The 18,721-nt window shown below is 46.2% G+C and overlaps 1 protein-coding gene across 37 annotated transcripts in view; it reads right to left on the bottom strand.

Moving 5' to 3' along the window:
• The window catches only part of LRRFIP1 (LRR binding FLII interacting protein 1), a 142,324-nt gene that overhangs the window by 49,264 nt on the left and 74,339 nt on the right, over positions 1-18,721 (bottom strand). For 17 of the 37 annotated variants that reach the window (XM_060151762.1, XM_060151760.1, XM_060151743.1 and 14 more), the window contains 6 exons: positions 17,875-17,961; positions 11,718-11,735; positions 8,116-8,163; positions 6,454-6,498; positions 5,786-5,836; positions 2,413-2,451 (listed from right to left, as the gene is read on the bottom strand). In XM_060151762.1, coding sequence (XP_060007745.1) covers positions 2,413-2,451; positions 5,786-5,836; positions 6,454-6,498; positions 8,116-8,163; positions 11,718-11,735; positions 17,875-17,961 — 288 coding nt within the window. The remainder of the gene's footprint in view (positions 1-2,412; positions 2,452-5,785; positions 5,837-6,453; positions 6,499-8,115; positions 8,164-11,717; positions 11,736-17,874; positions 17,962-18,721) is intronic. The other 20 variants (XM_060151761.1, XM_060151758.1, XM_060151751.1 and 17 more) reach the window with 6 other exon arrangements.

Consider the following 18,721-nt stretch of genomic DNA (forward strand, 5'->3'; position numbering starts at 1 on the left):
GGAGACAGTTCAGCACGTATTATGCAGCTGTGACGTCGATGAAGAATACATATATGGATTTCCGGGCAGATTATAAATCCAGATTCATGAAACCCTGACTATAAAACTGTGTACTTACTTGTGTTACAATTCAAAAGCAAGTCTATTCGAAGTTTCTAAATGAAAAAGAGTATGTAGAAATCCTTCAAAATTAAAATTTAAAACTATGAGTATATTAAAACATTTCTGAAATAAATTTGCTAGTAAAAAAACCTTTGGAGATTGGCAGGAATTTTTATTCAGTCTAATTTCCTTTTTTTCTGTCTCGAGAGAAATAATCTTGCATGTCAAGGACTCGTCTATCTCAGACCTCAGTCTTATTCCTTTGATATCTGTTTAGAAGCTAGTTTCTGGAAAAAATTAATATTGAAGGCTAACGTCAATCAATTTTAGACGACTTTCCCCTTGCTAATAAATAAGGAAGAAAAATGTATTACATATATAAAGCCTCTGGCTTTCCACTGTTGCTTATAAAATACATACTGCTGTAGATGGATTTCTCCTTTTTGATCTTCTCATTCTCTCATTTAGCCTGCAGCGTAAAGCAGAGGGTGGGTGAAGGTTGGGAGAGCAAAGGCCCTCCTTCAGTTGTCCCTTTCTCTTCTGGCCTTCCATGAAAATGCAGGAAAAACGCTTCTTTTTAAGGCTTTGTGGAACCACACTTTTCTGTTGTAATGAAACTCTGTCATAGAGAACGTATCCCTACAACGTACTCCCAAATGTGTAGACCTCACCAACAACATCTCTGTAGTGAGAAGTACTGTGACCTTCTTAAATAACACACCAACTTTCTCCTCTTGGGTAGTTTTTCTGTGTTGAATTCAGATGGGTGGAGCTGTTTTTAGTGGCATAAGAGGGTAATAAGGAGAGTTGAAAATTAACTGTAACAACATTAGAGTAAAAAGTCCACAGAAGGCATATATCACCTTCATCTTAAGTCAGGTCTCGGATGTTCACCCAGCTTTGTTTTACAGAATTGTTTTTCAACACTCCTCAGACCACCTGCATCCTGGTCACGGGGCGTGCTTCCCATCCCAGGACATCGGAATACCCGGAGGCCCGGGAATATGCATTTTAACAAGTTCCCCAGGTGAATCTTACATATAGTAACACTGAGAAGCACTGCTCTAAGACAGAACAAAATAAAGACATTCACCAATCAGCATTTTCTAAAAGAGGATAAGTCAGATATAAGAATAAATGTCCCATCAAAACCTATTATTCTAATGGTAACGTGATTAGTCAGAATGCTAACGACTCCATGCAGTGCTGTCAAAGCATAACCAACTTCATGCGTGACCATGCAAAACGCAACTGTTATATTTTCATGAATAGTTTTAGGTATTCTTCTACTGAGTCAAAAGACAGAGCACCTTCAAGGGCATTAGAGATGGGAAACAAAATAAGCAAGGCAAAATCACAGCTTTGAAGTGCAATCCTTGATGCACTCAATCTAGTTGTAAAGGGGAGGACAGCAGCCTCACCGGGAGAGTCCGGGGACAAGCGTGCTGTGCCGATGTATGGTCCTGTTAATTGTCATCTTAAGGGTAAAAATATATTTTAAAAACCGGAGTTTGCTGGATATTTTTTCAATGCAATGGAATGAATGAAGCACAAAATCCTTTTGGAAAAAGTCCTTCAAGTGAAGAAGTGTATGATCTGCTATAATAATTTCAGTGCTGAGTCACTTTAATGCTGAGTGTGATTAATGCTGGTGAGATTACATTTTTCTTCCTTTTAGTGTAATTTAAGCTTACAGGTTTTCAGAAAGCATAAGGCGATCAAACTCTTCTAGATGGATGTAAGAAGGGAAATTCTGAATTTAAATCTAAAGGCTTCGTTTTTGTTACTGGATTTGGGGTCTTTCTCAAAGAGCACTTTCTGGCCAAAGAGCCATCTGGGACATTTAATTTGAAAGGATACAGATTAGAAAATAATCAATTTTTCATTAGATAAAATGACTTTAAATTCAATCTTTTAAAGGAAATGTAGAGGCTTGGGAATTCTTGATCTGATTTGAGTTCCCTGAAGAAGACCCATCCTTCCCATCTGGTGTCTGCAGCTGCTACCCCAAAGCCTGGCAGACAGCGGTGCTCACAGGCCGCCGGGTGCGGGAGATGGTCAAGCACCCACACCTGGGTTCCAGACCCATCCATGAGGGTCAGAGCTGTACCCAGGAGGCTCTGGGAAGAAGAGAGCTCACTGTGGTGTGTGCACCTGCCCTCCGGCCCTCAGTCCCCAGGTAAGAACAGGTGCGTGGCATGTGTGTCTTTTAAAACAAAGGTGTACAAATGCTCATGAGATTAGTGGAAACGCCACAGGTTATTATCTCCCACGCAACACTATTAGGATCAGGCCACATGTTCGTCTCACCCAAGCGTAGGGACCCCCGTACTCCAAGTCAGGCTGCGACTGTCAGAGGTGGGATGGAAGAGAAAAACAACACAAAAGAGTTGCCCAAAATCAATTAAAAAGCTACCTAAGGCATAACACAAACATAAAACAAAAAACAGGCAATCTTGAAAATCTTAATGAAATTCAACTATTTTCATGACTTCTAGAATCTCGTATGTATTTACAAACGCAATTACATTAGCATTACCATAAAACCATTAGCATTAAATGAAACTCCCGTGGCAGCCGTTGCCCTAATTCATGGCATCCGAAGCAGTCTGAGCAATCCTTTCTCCTCCCCTACCTAAAGCATTCTATTTACATTAGGCAAAAGGTCAACAGGTGTGTCACTCTCAATTTTTAAGTAGAGAAAATTAAGTACTTATGATACCTAAATCTAGGTTTTCTGAGAATGTCCATACAAACGCTAGAAAAAAAAATTTCTTCCATTTTTAAGGGTTTATCATCACTGTCAGTGGAGTGAAGAAGGCCTGTATTTTGAGAAAGTCAGGAGATAAAAGATAGGGTCTTTGGGCTTCCCTGGTGGCGCAGTGGTTGAGAGTCCGCCTGCCGATGCAGGGGACGCGGGTTCGTGCCCCGGTCCGGGAGGATCCCACATGCCGCGGAGCGGCTGGGCCCGTGAGCCATGGCCGCTGAGCCTGCGCGTCCGGAGCCTGTGCTCCGCAACGGGAGAGGCCACAACAGTGAGAGGCCCGCGTACCGGAAAAAAAAAAAAAAAAAAAGATAGGGTCTTTGAACTTTGCAAACGGAAGATTTCCAAATATTAAAATATGAAAAACAGTAGAAACTGGCCCTACGCATTGAAGGCCTGAGATGAGCCCCCCTGGCGGGGGAGGCGCAGTGGGGAACCCTGCCCGCCCACCAACCAGGAGAGGCCACTTCCGGGCCCCCGACGGGCTTTGGGATTGATGCTGTCACAGCACCCTAGCCCTGAGCAGGCCCCCTTGCTGCTCTGGGCTTGTTCTGTGTCTGTAAAAATTAGAAGGTTTGACTCTTATCCCCAGGATCCAAGTTCTCAAGGTCTGTGATTTTTAACGAGAGTTATTTCTTTAGGTCAAGTGCGTCACAGGAAAGAGCGGGGGAGCACGCTACCCGGCTAGCGACGAAAACCCATCCACTGCTGACTTTCCACCTTCCCCCCATCTCTTACTTAGCACCCTAATTGTGGAGCTCCTCCATAAACTTTTATATCCTAAAACAAATAGGCTTGTATCTTGGCAAAGAATGGTGTCCAGCACAGAAATTTAGCTCATTTCTGGTTAAAATCGTTGAAAATGAAATAAATGCTATAAACACCCAAACAACCACTAATAATACAATAGTTTTAAGCTTTTTGGGATCAGCTCTGAGAATCTTAAGAAAGTGACAGATTATTTTCCCAGAAAAATGCAAGTACAAACAAAATCTTGAATACAATTTCAAGGAGGATCGCAGATGGAAAATGCTATTTTATTTTATTTTATTTATTTATTTTTTTGCGGTACGGGGGCCTCTCACTGCTGTGGCCTCTCTCATTGCGGAGCATGGGCTCCGGACGCGCAGGCTGAGCGGCCATGGCTCACGGGCCCAGCCGCTCCGTGGCATGTGGGGTCTTCCCGGACCGGGGCACAAACCCATGTCCCCTGCATCGGCAGGCGGACTCTCAACCACTGCGCCACCAGGGAAGCCCGGAAAATGCTGTTTTGAAAGAGAGTTTGGGTTCTTTCTGCATCTCTCCTATTCTCCCTTGAGCCCAAAACAGTCAGGTTTTGCCCTCACTATTTCCATCAAAAGTGCCCTTGTCAAGCTCACCAACGTCTTGGCCAGTGGTCATGTGAGTCCTGTGCTCACATGATCACGCCCCTTCTCCTTGAAAAGGTATCTTCTTCATTTGGTTTCAAGGACCCGACCTTCTCCTGCACCTGCTGGACAGCTGTAATTTCTGACCCTTGTCTACAGATTCTGCAAACTGAGTTTTGCATTGATAATGTTTAGGTTACATAAATCTTACTTCCTCTCGTGTGAATCATGTCAGAGGGTATGTGAGGAAGTTACAACTACATGGCTAAGGAGAAAGTTTCAAATAGCAAGGAAGCTCTTTAACTGACTTCACCTTTGAACCGTAACTTTCTGGCAAAACCACGATGGATACGCTTTTGGCACCTTCAGGCCAATGACAGTTGTTAACAGCAAAGCAACAGTGTACAGCCATCCTTCGGTATCTGCGGGGGGTTGGTTCCAGGACCCCCCAGATACCACAATCTGCAGATGCTCCAGTCCCTTATATAAAATGGCGTAGTATCTGCATATAACCTACGCACACCCTCCTGTACACATTCAGTCATCTCTAGATTACTTGTAACACCTAATACAACGTAAATGCTACATGAATAGTGTGGAATTTTCCCCTCTGAATATTTTTAATCCGTGATTGGTTGAATCATGCAGAACCTTGGGTATATGGAAGGCTGACTGTATCACCTTTATAGTTTATTGTTATAAACAGCTAAATTAAATGTACATTTGGTGCGTGTATAAGAAGGCTAGGAGTTACATCACGACTTAATTGCCACGGTGATTAAAAACAAGGCTTCTGCCCCATACAGTCCTTCCGTAAAATGGAGTGGCTGCGTCGAGACCGAATTATTACCAGCAGAGAGATGCAGCTTTAATCCAGGGGTAAACTAACCTGACACGCTCAGATTAATTCACTGACTTAAAGGACTAAGCAAAACACGTTTTTCTCTACTTCACTTCCCAAAGCATGCCTTGTTTTCAAGTATAATTATGAAGATTTTTGGAATGTTTAAGGAAAAATGTGTATTTGTGTTTCTCAACCATCAGGCTGTCAGTGATGAAGAGATTTCATTATAGTTGATGAAAGGAAAGGCTCCTGAGACCTCAGGCTGGACGGATTCAATGTGCCCCGGTGTTCCACCGGCAGCCTACAGCAGCTTTCAAGGAGCTATGGGAAACATCACTGAATAATAGTTCCTTTAACTTGTAGTTACTTTAACTGAGATTCCAATTTGCTGGGGAGCTTGTGCACTTCCATTAGGACAGAATGAGCCTTCGTGCTCCCCTTCACCACACTAGCAATGAGGCAACTTACTCTAAATGGGGCAGTTTTGTGATGTGGACCAACACGAAGAAAGGAGGACTTCCACTCTGGGGAGAAAGACACAACAAAACTGCTTACGCTTATCACTAATCTCTCTACATCACAAAGAGACATCCCATCATTGAACAGAGGCTACAGGGATAATGAAAAAGAACTTCGAACGCAGGGATGGAAGGGCCAGGAGCGTGGACACAGACTGTACCATGCAAACTCAACCATCTGGTTACTGACCCTCAGACTTCCGCGGCTACCCGCTGACACGCGATCATCTTCATCAGACGCCTAGTAAAAAGAAAGGATGAAAACAACCATGAGGCGATGATGTAACAGACACAGAGAAACCAGTGACCAGCTCTGAGGGAAGCAGCTGACCCGACACATGGCGGGGGGCAGATCAGGCCCCTGTGAAAATCTCAGTGCACGTGAGCCTGGGTTTTCGCCAAAAGGGCTTTGTTTGTGCACCTCTGCTTAACAGAAGACTGTTTCTGGATAACACGACTTTAACTTCACTACAGTGATGCTGTTCACTTCGCTGGTAACCTACAAACATGTAGCTTAATGCATATTACTCTGCAAATTATTCATGGGTATTTAATAGCGAAAAAAGCACTAAAACTGTCATGAAACTCAGAAAATTTTCAAACACTCACTCTCGCCTCACCAAAGTCAGGTCACAATGCTAAAGGCTGGGTTCACAGTCTTTGTTTAGGTAACAGTATCAGTGTTAGTTAATTTCTTTCATAAGTATCATTAAGATATAGATATAGATACAGATCTATAGATAGGTGTATATACATACAGACAGATGGATAGAGAGACAATTTATGTATTTCAGCCATTAAAACTGCAAATCAGACTTCAGTCAAAACGCCGAGGTAACGAATGAACACAGTACTAACCGACGTGTTTCTTCTGGATCTACGGGAGTAGCGCTCACTGTCTTCCTACCAAAGCAACGGAGGAAACAGCACAGAAAGGTTAGGGCAGACACAGGAGAAGGCTTAGATACTCCATAATACAGTATTTCTGATATAAATGTCAAACAAATATTTTCTTTGCTTTTGCTTAAAGGCTTCAATTAAACCACTGGGGGAAAATGTTTTCTTCTAAAAGTGGGTGGGGGGCTTAAGCACACAAAGAATCAGCATATTTCATTTTGGCTTTAAAAGCAAGTGCGTGTTGGGTGAAAAGCAGGGTCTTAATTTTTTCCGAATCGAATGTGGTCCATTTAAATCAGCCTACTTTTCTTCTTACGTTCAAAACCTTACTCACTTCTCTTCAGGAATTGGAAGAGAAATCACTTTCGTAAGAGATCCAATACGGATGCCACCCCATCTACCATATTTTGTGCATTCTAAGGTGCTCCATTTTGCATTTGGACGTCTCTGAAGTTGGGGCATATCTTATCATCAAAGTTGCTCACGATTATAATTAGCAACTTTCTGTTTCTTTCTCAGTGGTATATAGAACACTGACACATCTTTTAACTGTGTCTTACGACTTGATAAACGTACATCTCCCTGTGTCATATAAACTAGAATGATGGTTTACACATAACAGAGGTTGAAGTTAATAGTTTTTTAAATAGAGGAACTGTGTGCTTTATATGTCATCAACTGTTTTCTTTTATATTATACACAGATCTCTCAATGTTAGGTCATTTTATACTCCCTTAGATTATTTTATGTGTAAGGGACACCTAATAGGACAGTTCCATACTGGTCAGGTTCTCAAATGCTACAGGTACGTGATGATGTCCATGAGGCCAGTCAGCAAGGTGACAAGGACAGGAAGAGGTGGGGAGCACTCAGGTGGATGAATTCATGACAGGAGCCATGAAGCCGTGCTCCCTCGGGACCAGTGGACAGCTCTTGGAATCCCCCCTCTTCTAGAACCTCCCGCCAGGGGGCAAGATCTCCCCCTGGGAGGGTCGTAAGGACAGGGGTATCGTGAGGGGCGGGCCAGCTCTTAACCGACTAAGGAGGACAGCTAAGTCGTGCCAGGAAACAGGGTGAGAAGGTAAAGGAATTTTCTCACCAGAGGACAGTGGTTTCTCAGGCACAGCAGATGAGGTTGGGGCGGGGGGTACCCAGCAGCAAAGTATAGAGGTCGGAATGGGGTGACCGGGCAGCTGACTGCAATCGTGAGTGAAGGAATTGCAGCATCACGCGTCCCCCTGGATTCCAACTAGAGCTGGCTGGACCGGATGCTCATGGGAAGGTTCTCGCGCCGGGGCCACACGCCCAGCCTGAGTGTCCCCAGTGGGGAGTCCACTGCAGAGGAGATCGGGGTCCTGGTCGGGGTGGAGACCCTCACAAACGCTGGCCTGGAAGCTCCAGGAGTCAGCTGCTACTGAACAGACCTGACACCAGCCCTGGCCAGGGCACCTTCTAACCAGGCTTCACGTGGGATGTACACAACCAGGCCAGATGCAAGCACGCCCAGCAGGAAATCACTCAGTATCAAATTAGGGTGCAACAGGGACCTAGCCATGTAATTAAACTGTGGAAGAATCCAATTACAAACCATTTACGCTTTTCAAAATCAGATTCAAGGCCTACCATCCATTGCTCGATGTCGCCCCACTTTGTATCCAGCCCATAATATTTCTACAGACAGAAGGGAAAGAAAATTAGGCAAGAAGTGCAACGGTAATCGCACAGGACACTGTTCTGACATGCATTTCCAAACTGTTGCCAAGCCTCGGGGTCAAGGTAGCATGCCAAGGCAGAGCAGGGAAGCACATGGTCAGGCTCTGACCCCCACGCGGCCTGTGAGCCTGTGAAGACAGAGCCTCCCGACCCGCTCCCTCGGGGAAGACGAGAGAGCCCAGGACGAAGCAGTCCTGGGGCGAGGGGGTGGCCTCCGTAGAGACCAGGAATTCAAACTGAGCCCAGCAGCTTTCAAGCCCCTCTGTAAAGCTGTCCATGCCTTCGGAGCAGGTGTACTGCAGGAATAAAGCACGATTTAAGAGAAGCCAAAGCCATTCCCGTGCTGCTACAACAGGAAGGAGAACACCAGAGGAAAGGGGGAGAAATGGTGTGCTGCCCCTAGATTTCTAGTACACTTGCTCCAGCTATCTGATAGCCACGCTAAATTTAGGCCCTCGAGAATTTCTGGGCTGTGGACGTCTTTATAACATGCCACTGATGGCAAGATGACCAAGCAGGCTGTTGCAGAAGAGGTCTTGGCCCAGGGAAGAAAAGTTCTGCTTGGTGTTTTCTTTAGCCAACACCTCCATGGTTTCAGCTCGCCTGTCTAAACCGCAATGGCCCAAGTTAGAAACAGAAAAGCAGATTCAGGGTGGCTACTACTGTTACTAAATACAGCAATTCCAAATTCAGGTGGGAACCCAGGTAGACTCTCAAGTAATGGGGCTTTGCTGTCCTCCTCACTCTTCCCTCAATTTCTAATAAGAAAAGCAAGAAACAACCATCCAAACCTCCCTATTGTATGACACAGATGGGATTTTCCTCTTACACGTGAAAAGCTTATCATCAGAAGAAAAAAAGTGGATGCTAGAGTACACGACAATTTTTGAAATTGTTTTACAATGACCAAAACAGGCTGCTGCTATGTTTGGTTCAGTTTCCATTTATTTTGATGGGCGGCCAGATTTAGAATATATATATGGCTCTTTGATGGCCTTGCCCCTTTCTCCTAGAGGCGGCAGCAAGCAGAAAACTGGAAGAAGAAAAGCAGGAGGGAGAATTTAACAGTGCTTTAAAAAGTCAAACAATACAGAACCTTAATATCCGGAGCACATAAGCCAAATCTTTTTCTGTAAGTTCCTTTCCTTAGACTATAAATCGAGAAAGGAAATAAACGTAAACACTTCCTAAAGTCACGTTTTAACATCCGTTTAAGTGAAATGTAACGGCTTAGAGCTATTCTGCGTTCAATTCATGTTAGCCCCACTCTCACTGTCAAATGCCAGATATGAAAATTTGATGTCATCAACCCTCCTTTATCTCACGGCTTCACTGCGAAGACAGAAAGAAAATGTGGTTTTTAAAAAGGAGGGGGCCTACAGAAATTGACAAAAAGTAAATTCCAAAAGAAGTCTGTGTTATCCGATTTTCTATTTCCATATTTCCCTTTTTGGCCAATTCTATACCCATATCACATACTGCCCTCTACCTATTGCTCTTTTTAGGACAAAAATAAGAATCAGTATTTAAAGTCTTTCATCGAGTCCACAGGTGGCCTAATAAACAGCTGCTGTAACTCTACAGCTGCATCTCCACGCCATTCCATGGAGGGAGGACACCCCTGCCAACAGTAAGTGCGGTTAACGAGTAGTCCTGGTGTTAGCTGGCAGTGACAGCACAGCAAACTCTAGAAAGTGTAAGATATTGCACATGTAAACTGCTATGATTAGCCAGCGAGTCATGCAGAAGGAAGCAAAAGCCAGACGAACGCAGAAGTGCTCGACTTTCAGAAACAGCTTTGATTCCGCAGGAGAGAAACCGTGATGGATGCAGCCGATGGGCTGGACCAGAGCCTTACTGCTTCCTTTTCCGTTTCCTGAGTCTCCGTGACAAGGAAAGCCTTCCCTTCCCTTGGACACATCTTTATGATAAAAATGTGTATCTGTTTTCCCATGGAGGGCTTCCTGTGCTCCCTCTAGCTGTACTTTGTATACAAATGACCATTCTGACGAAGTTCTAAGGGCGTATCCCTGGTGAGTTAGTGAAAGGAAAATAATCTTGATGCAGCACCAGATGGGAATGAATCAAAGTGGAAATGACCAGATAGGAGTCCCCTGTCTAGGTTTTAGGCAGTTATGTCTTGCTCTATCAGATACTGTGATGGTTCCCAGCCTTGTCTTTTTGTCTGTTTTTTTTCGCGGTATGTGGGCCTCTCACTGCTGTGGCCTCTCCCGTTGCGCAGCATGGGCTCCGGACGCGCAGGCCCAGCGGCCATGGCTCACGGGCCCAGCCGCTCCGCGGCATGTGGGATCCTCCCGGACCGGGGCACGAACCCGTGTCCCCTGCACCGGCAGGCGGACTCTCAACCACTGCGCCACCAGGGAAGCCCCCAGCCTTGTCTTTTACCTGTGAAATTCTTACCTAGATTCTCTGTGTATGGGTTGGAACTCTAGCTTCAATACACATTTCCAAGTGGACCCTGCAAAAACTAACGAAGTCCAAATAGATTCCGGCACCTACTTAACAGGTTTCTTAACACTCTGCGGGACAGTAGTTATGCAGAGTGAGAGAGGCAGGAAGGAAAGGCAATTTGGAACTGAAGCTGGCAAAGGAATCCAAAAACAGAATTTTAAATTTACTGATAGAGGGTGTTTAAAGGGTCGGCATGTTCTACCCTACGAAATTAAGTCACCTTGTTTTGATTTTCTTAGTTGCTCTCAAAGGCAAATATAGTCCTTCTTTATCTGTAAACTAAATAAATTTGTAAACACGAAGCTATTACAGGTGTCGTAAGTCACAACAATTCATTTTTGGGAAAGACTCACTGTAAACACTTTCTGTAAGTTCTCAGGGAACCGCTTACTCCTTCCTTCGTTATTGCTGGATCAGGAGTCACTGACTTGGTTGTTTTCCTCTTTATTTTCTGTGTCTGGCCTGCTCAGTGCATTTATTTCTAAACCTCCGCTGCTTTTACAAAATACTAGGAAACAGAGAATATTGGAGATAGAAGGCAGGTGTGTTTTAAGCTGTTGGATTTTACTGTTATATCACCATTTTCTTTTTTTACTCAGATTTTAAATCAGTATGTAATAATCTCCTCATGTATGGTAATATGCCTTGATAGCTTAAACCCTTTCTAATAAAATTATATGAGAGGATAATCTTTCTTTTTAAATATCTGATTTCAAAAGGTTTTCCAAACTCTGAGGTGTGATTTTTATTTTGTCTTAGAGTTAATTTTTCTTCTTCAACGATTTTCTAATTTCTTGAGAAAAGGGAGATGGGAAAAGCTTTCAGTACACAGAAATGTGTGCTGACGGCTGCTTTGCGTGTGGGCTGAAGTGGGGACCTAAGCATTCTTGTTCAAACCGATTCATAAATAAAGCAGTAAAAGAAGCAGTAAGAACTTCGATGAGTTTTCAATCAAAGGTGTTATTTCTGAAAGGTGACCAGGTCCTTGGCAAGGGAAAAAGAGTACATGCAAATTAGAAAATAAAGAAGGAAGAGCCTACCTTTTGAACCTGATAGATCTATAGAGAAGGGCAAAAGAAATTGGGAAAGAAATATAAAATCCAGTTACAGAAGTATAAACATCAGAAAGAAAGGTTCTGTAAGTACCTAGGAATATGAATAAAAGCCATATTGGAAAAAAGGTGAAAACTGGTGAAATATGAATGAAAACAACCTCTTGAAGCCTCATTGAAATAATCAGTAATTTCATAACAGATTTTACATTCTATTTTAGATATATTGGTGAAACACAGGCATGTCCACACAAGTCTACAAGAATCCTGCTACTATTCTAATGCAGAAGTTTGTATAACCTGTTACCGTTAATGGGAAAAAGAACTTCATCTTCAGTTTAAAATTTCTTTTCACCGTGATCAAAGTTTAACAAAAAAGTACAGAAATTTAATTGGAAAGTCAACTGGTCAAATTCACAAAGAGTGAAGAAAGAGGCTTTCACATTTGGATTCATGCAGAATATGTGGAAAATTCAACAGATACAAACAGAATACCAGGAAAATTCCAGCCAAATGGAGTGATCACTGGAATATAACTGAAAAAAAATTGAAAAGCTTATTATCATACCTTGACATATTCGTTTGCTCTAGAGCTTCCTCCTAATTTTGTAGTAATCTCTAGGTAAGACTGAGATGTCTACTCCACCCATCCGTTCATTCATTCATTCAACAAAACTTTGACTGAGTCAGGCATTGTCCAAGGCACTGCCACAACTACAAGGCTTGAGACTCGGTGCTTCTAGTCCTACGTGGGTAAGCACAGATCAATGTATTCAACACTATGACTACTGAACATTGTTCCTCCAACAGAAATGTTTATCAGGTCAGTAGCAACAAGAGATGCACTCTGACCATCATGAGATCACCTGGGCATCATACCACCATTTTTTTTTTCCATTAGTGTAGGTTCTCGAACAAAGTAAAAGGTTCACTCAGATTTCCCCAAGAATATCTACATATTCTCCTGAATAAATCCATTAAAAAGGAGCTCATAATCCTTTGAAACAGCCCCCAAGCACAGCTAACGTAGTCGGTTCTCACCATCCGCACGGGTGAAAAGAACCATTCTGGGGGGTGCGGTGGGCGGCTAGGAGGGCTGGGGTGCCTGGGCCATCTGGATAGATCTGCAGCCGGCTCGAGGCCCCATGTCCTCAGGGTCTGCTGGGGCTTGATGACAGGTCTACACTCCTCCAGCACTGATGACACTTCTCACCTCTCCTCTGTGCACACTCTCATGCTGGCCTTGGAGGGTCCCAGGCACTAGTGTGGCTTAAACCACGACCTATCTCTGACACCCCCCAGTGGTGCTGCCAGCTTCCCGCTCTCCTGAGCCCCCAGCGACGGTCACTGCTCTCCAGGCATTCACAGCCTTGGTCTGCCTGCAGCCGAGCTGACCTCCTTGTTAAGGAAAGCCTTGGTCCTGCTCAGAAGCACCTGTGCAGAGGCAGGGTGGCTCGCCGGCCGGTGCAAACAGGGATTGTGTTTCTCAATTTTTACACCAAAATATCAACCCTACTAGTTAAACACGGGTCTTCCAAAGCATATTCATTTCCACTTAATCAACAACTTAAAATGCCAGTGCCTGGGCTATCAGATTGTATAACCTCAGATTGTGGTGCTATTTCTAATAATAGGCCCGGAGATGTGATATGCAGAGGGGAGACCGAGGGATGTTGTCTGTACACCATCCTCAGTCCTAACAGCGCGTCCCCAAACCTGCAAGCTTGTCTGTCTCCTCTCTCTAGATGTGCACGCGAACGTCCATGCGCACCCAAGGGCCCACTCGTGCCCACTCCCCCAGCCCGGGATACGGGTCACGTAAAGAATCAGCTGGACGAACAGCTGCTGCTCCCGTGTTCTCGGTAACACTCAGTGGACACAAAGGTCCTTTCTGTGTTTATATGACGAGCCCTGAATCAGCACCAAGGAAAAAACTTGTTTTTCAAGGTGCTCGTCTGCTTGCAAAACGCTAAGGACCACGTGGATCTTCCCCCACCTCGGTGGCGAGTGGCAGCGTGCCCTCTGCCAAGGTTAATCCCAAGGGTGACACACTGACGCCGCCCTTTGTTTTCGCTGTTGGTTATACACTTGATCTGGAGGCAGAGGATGTAATGGGAAGCCTCCAAGCTTTGCAGCTTTTCCAGGTCCAGATCTGAATCCTGGCCAGCCACTCGCTCAGCTTTTGGGAACGCTGTCTAATTAAGGTCCGTCTTCCTCGCCTGTCAATAAAACCCGGACAGACCCCTCTCCAGACTGTGGCAGCACCCAGTCCCGGCACCGCCACACGCCAGGGGCTCCAGGAGGTCCCTGCCAGGCCCCTCGCCCCACCCCAGATCTCTCTCTGACTACGAATAAAACATGCGTATTTTATTTTAAACCTTTCAAATCCCTTTTTTGAGGAAGCAGACATACGCTTTAAATGGCAATGCGCTCCTGTCCCAAGCACACTGAATTTACGATAGCAAAACTGTCCTTTGTATGAGTCAGTGCTCCTGGGCTCACACATCGATACAAACCAGCGGGCAGAGCCGGGGCCCTCTCTCCATCCTCCAGGCCTCCGCCATCTGACTCTCATCACCCATGAGGCCTTCTTGCCTGTCCTGGCTTTCCCCACCTGCAGCTTCTTCATTCAGCACCTGCACTCACCCACCGTGCTGCCCGGAGTTACTTTCTCTGCTTCCTGCCTGACTGATACGGGCCCCCCACCCAGGGTGTCATTCTGCACCCAGATAATTCCCAGCGTGGGGCTGAGCCATCAGGCACATGGCCTGATCCTGAGAAAGGCCCCTGGAAACGTGTTCCCGCGTCTGAAAGCATCTCTGCGGTGGCTGAATGCTGAGGGCACCCAATTAGCAAACTGCTTTTGTGCGAGACCTTCCACGGAACTTGAATCACGACAAAACATTTTCATCCCTGTGAACCACCCGAGTGTCTTTACCGCAAGAGTAAAGAATTTCAAGGCAAACTATTAGACAGAGAATGGATAAACAACAAGGAACTACATTCAATACCCTGTGATAAACCATAAGGGAAAAGAATATGAAAAAATGTTTGTATATGTGTAACCAAATCACTTTGCTGTACCGCAAAAACTAACACAACACTGTAAATCAACTATACTTCAATAAAATAAATTTAAAAAAAAGAATTTCAAGATTCTAATGCCACCTACTAACCAACGACACTGTGTGTCTGACCGAGTGAGGCAAACTATGGCATTTTTAATCGGATTTCCCAGGTTTTAATCAGATTTTCTCGGCAAAGCCCGAGGTCCTTAGCAGGCACCAGACACCCCAGGGCAGGCCACGGTGCACAGGAGCTGGGCTTGAATCTCAGCTCCTGCCAGGCCAGGATACTTCAGTCCCTGTCCTGAGAGCACAGTGGGGCTCCCAGGGCCTGGTGAGGCTGCTGTGAGGGGCAGGGCTGTGCCTGGCGTGGCAGGCGGCGGGGGGACCCTCCACACGATCACCCCCTCCCCCCACCGACATCCAATGCCCATTTAATGATACCAAGATTAAATGGCCCTGACTTAGTTTCCCATCTTTGGGTAGCAACTGCGGTTTTGCGACTTGAAATATTGCAACTGAAGTGCAGGAGTTCAGCAGCAGATCACTCTGCAGAATTAAATGCAATGGGAGGGGATTTTCTTTGACTCCAAGGGGGAAAAGGGTGCTTTGCTTTGAAAGGAGGCCCTTCAAATAAATGGTTTCTTACTTAGCCGAATTCCTCTTAACTTTCATTTTCTAAATCAAGAACTTCTGCCAAAGAACTCTGTAACAGGCTGCTTTTGTTATCAACTATATATTTAATTCAATTCTGCCCATAATTAAGGCTAGAATATATTATAATTTGGAAGATAGATATGTATGTATATACAATGCAATTCATTTTGGACTTGAGTTTGTAGAAATTTTACCTTTGTGAGAGTAACTTTCTCTCACTTGTGAGACAAATGATAAAATGATTATCATTGATAACACCACCAAGAAAACCAAAGGCAGGCCCCCTGACAGGTTCAAGGTCATCTTTCCCGAGTCCAGTGGTCCAGCTCCAACAACAGAGCGGAGGGGACAGCCACAGGCCACCAGAAACACTACCAGGCGGCCACTCAGTCAAATGTGGCAAAACCTGGAGGGGCAACAATGTATTTTGAAAAATTCTTCTTACAGCTCTTTTAAGGACTTAATATGAAAAAGACTGGGGGGTGGAGGGGAAGCAGGGGAAGCAGAGGAACGAATGAGCCTCTGCTGGAGCTGGAGAATGCAGCCTCACCTCGCAAACTGTGATGAAGCCACTGCATTAACCCCCGAGCTTCCCTGCCAGTTGGTTTCCAAAGCAGAGGGCAGGGGCTGGCAGTGTCCTACACACGGGGGCTTTGCAAGTAGCCACTGAATGGACAGGAATATTCTAAACAGACATTGATGCCAGGCAGTTTGAAAAATCAATTTGCTATTTAAAATCTCTAACTTAGGGAGTTCCCCGGCGGCCCACTGCTGGGGCCCGGGTTTGATCCCTGGTCAGGGAACTGACATCTCGCAAGCCACACGGCTCGGCTCAATCAATCAACCAATCAATCAATCAAATCTCTAACTTAAAAACCAGTCCAGGCTAAGAGAACTATTCCATTAGGTGGCCTCCAACGAGGACTCTTTATGTCAGAGTCTGGTGCCCGGCTGTTGGCTGCTGTCAGGGTGATTCCTAAAGCCCAGGTGACACTGTCTCAGACAGGTTAAGTGACAAAGGTCTACAAAACAACAACACCTGTCCCTTTTCTCCACCTTCCAGTCCAAATACTTCTCCCCATAGAAGTATTTCTTCTTCACATCCCCAAGTGATGCCTAAAATACGGTCGAGGTGTGGCTGCCCCTCTGCTCGGGCCACTTCCCAACATCGCCGCCGGCGTGTTGTGTGGCCTTTCTCTCAGGGACATGTCCCCTCCATCCCCATCACTCCGGGGCCCCCGCCCTCCTGTCATCAGGACCCAGGTATGACTCTCCTAACTAACCCCCTGGGCTTGAGTTTCTAGTAACCTTCAACAGATTCTTGGAGCCACGTGGGAGAGGTTTCCTCCTCAAGTTCAAGCCTGGCCACGCCCCTCGCCCCGAGTACACACGTCCACGCGGAGTGGCAAACCCCGCAGGGAACAACAGTGAGCACCTCGCCTCTACAGGGAACGTGACCTTGGGGACCTGGCAGAAACTGCAGTGGTTTTAGGAGAAACTGGAAATCCAGACTTTAACTGAAACCTCACAAGTTTTAAGACACCGGTTCGACTTTGAAAATTTGGCTACCTGAACCAAACCAGACTCTGAGTACGAAAATCATCCCTGGGGAAAGCAGCAGGCCGCCTCTCCAACACAATACATTCAAATCTTCAAACAAGCAGAGCCGCCGGTGGGCCTGGCACGGCTGCTCCCCAGACCCCGCGAGGCCGAGGCCCACGGGAGAAGGCGGAGACCGTGGAGAGGGACTCGCTCGTGCGCTGCGTGGGCTTCAAGGTCACAGGGAAGCCCACCCCTTGAACTGCGAGTGAAAGAGCCCTCACGCTGCCCACGTGGCTTCTGGCTGCGGCTCAAGGTGGTGAACGAAAGTAGCAAACAGCATTAACAGGTGTGTAAACACATTACTGTCCACCTTCCCAGGAGGGCAGTTTCTATCCTGGTTATTTCATCCAGTGTGTATTCTGTTCTCTGTATCACACATGGGCTTCAGGCCTCATGAAACCTATGAAAAAGTGTAAAAACCACAGGGGAAGCATTTTAAACGAGACTGCTTAGCCTAAATAAATAATAACCTGTTCTGCTTTCACATTTTAATTCAGAGGACGGGCATCCTAGCTCAACAGCTAGAACCTCAAGTCCACAGCCAGCACCTCTTGGCTCCTGGCCAGAAGGCTGGGCCGGGGAGATCCACGTGGGCACGTGCTCTGTGCGCAGGCTCGTCCCAGGATCCGACAGGCTGAGTGTCCAGGATGGGCCATCTGGCATCTGTATGCTATGCCATGCCCTGGCCTGACCTTGAACCAAAGTCACAGGCACAGGTGCCTTCAAACCGAGAGCAACAGCAGAGGGGCAGGTGCCCCCGTGCGGCCCGCTCTGCCTGGAAGGAACCCTCCCGCGAGAACCGATGGGGAGCCCCGCGTTACCTCTTTCTGCTGTCGCTCCAGCTCCTTCATCCTGATCTCTCGGGCCTCTGCTCGTGCCGCACGCTTTGCCGCCAGCCTGGCCTCCGCCTGCAACAGACCGGAGATGGCATTAGGAGACAGACCAGCGGCTCCTGTCCAGGACACGGTTAACCATGATGCTCTTGTTCAGAGGTTAATAAATAGTAACACAGACTTGTAAGCGTTAAAAGGGTCCAGGAATCACAGTCACCATAGTTACAGCAGTCACGACTGACCCCTTACTGAATGCCAATGGGTGCTATTCTGAGGGCTTCGTGTATATTATGCCGTGGACTCCTCGTAACAGCCCTACTGGGGAGATGGTGTTACCATACCCAGCTAATAGATAAGGGAACTAGGGCACAGAGAGGGTAGGGCGCCCACGGTCACACAGCCCGTAAGTGGCAGGGCTGGGCGGTCTGCCTTCCTCTGGAGCGATGACAGATTAGTGCACGGAGCAAAGCACTAGAGCTGGACAAGACCCCAGGTCACTGGTTGAACCCCTCCCTTTACAGACCAGGAAGCAGAGGCCCGGAGACGCCACCAGACCTGTCCAAGGTCACCGGGCTGAGACTCTGCCCCTGCTTTCCAGAACTCCTGTCCAGTCACCCCTCACTACTCCCCGCTGCCCCCCAGCTGCCCCTCAGCACCTGAGCCCTGGGAAGCCCATCTTGTCTCAAGCAAGACATCTTCCACCAGAGCAGAGTGGTTCCCGCTGCTACACTAAAACAAAATCCGGCCCCATTAACTACCTGTCAACTTGCAGCTGATTTGCCCTATTCTACTCAAGAGCATCTAAGACGCTTGACCAGGACCAACCGACGTCGTC

The sequence above is a fragment of the Lagenorhynchus albirostris genome, chromosome 6, assembly GCF_949774975.1.
Source record: "Lagenorhynchus albirostris chromosome 6, mLagAlb1.1, whole genome shotgun sequence".
NCBI lineage: Eukaryota > Metazoa > Chordata > Mammalia > Artiodactyla > Delphinidae > Lagenorhynchus > Lagenorhynchus albirostris.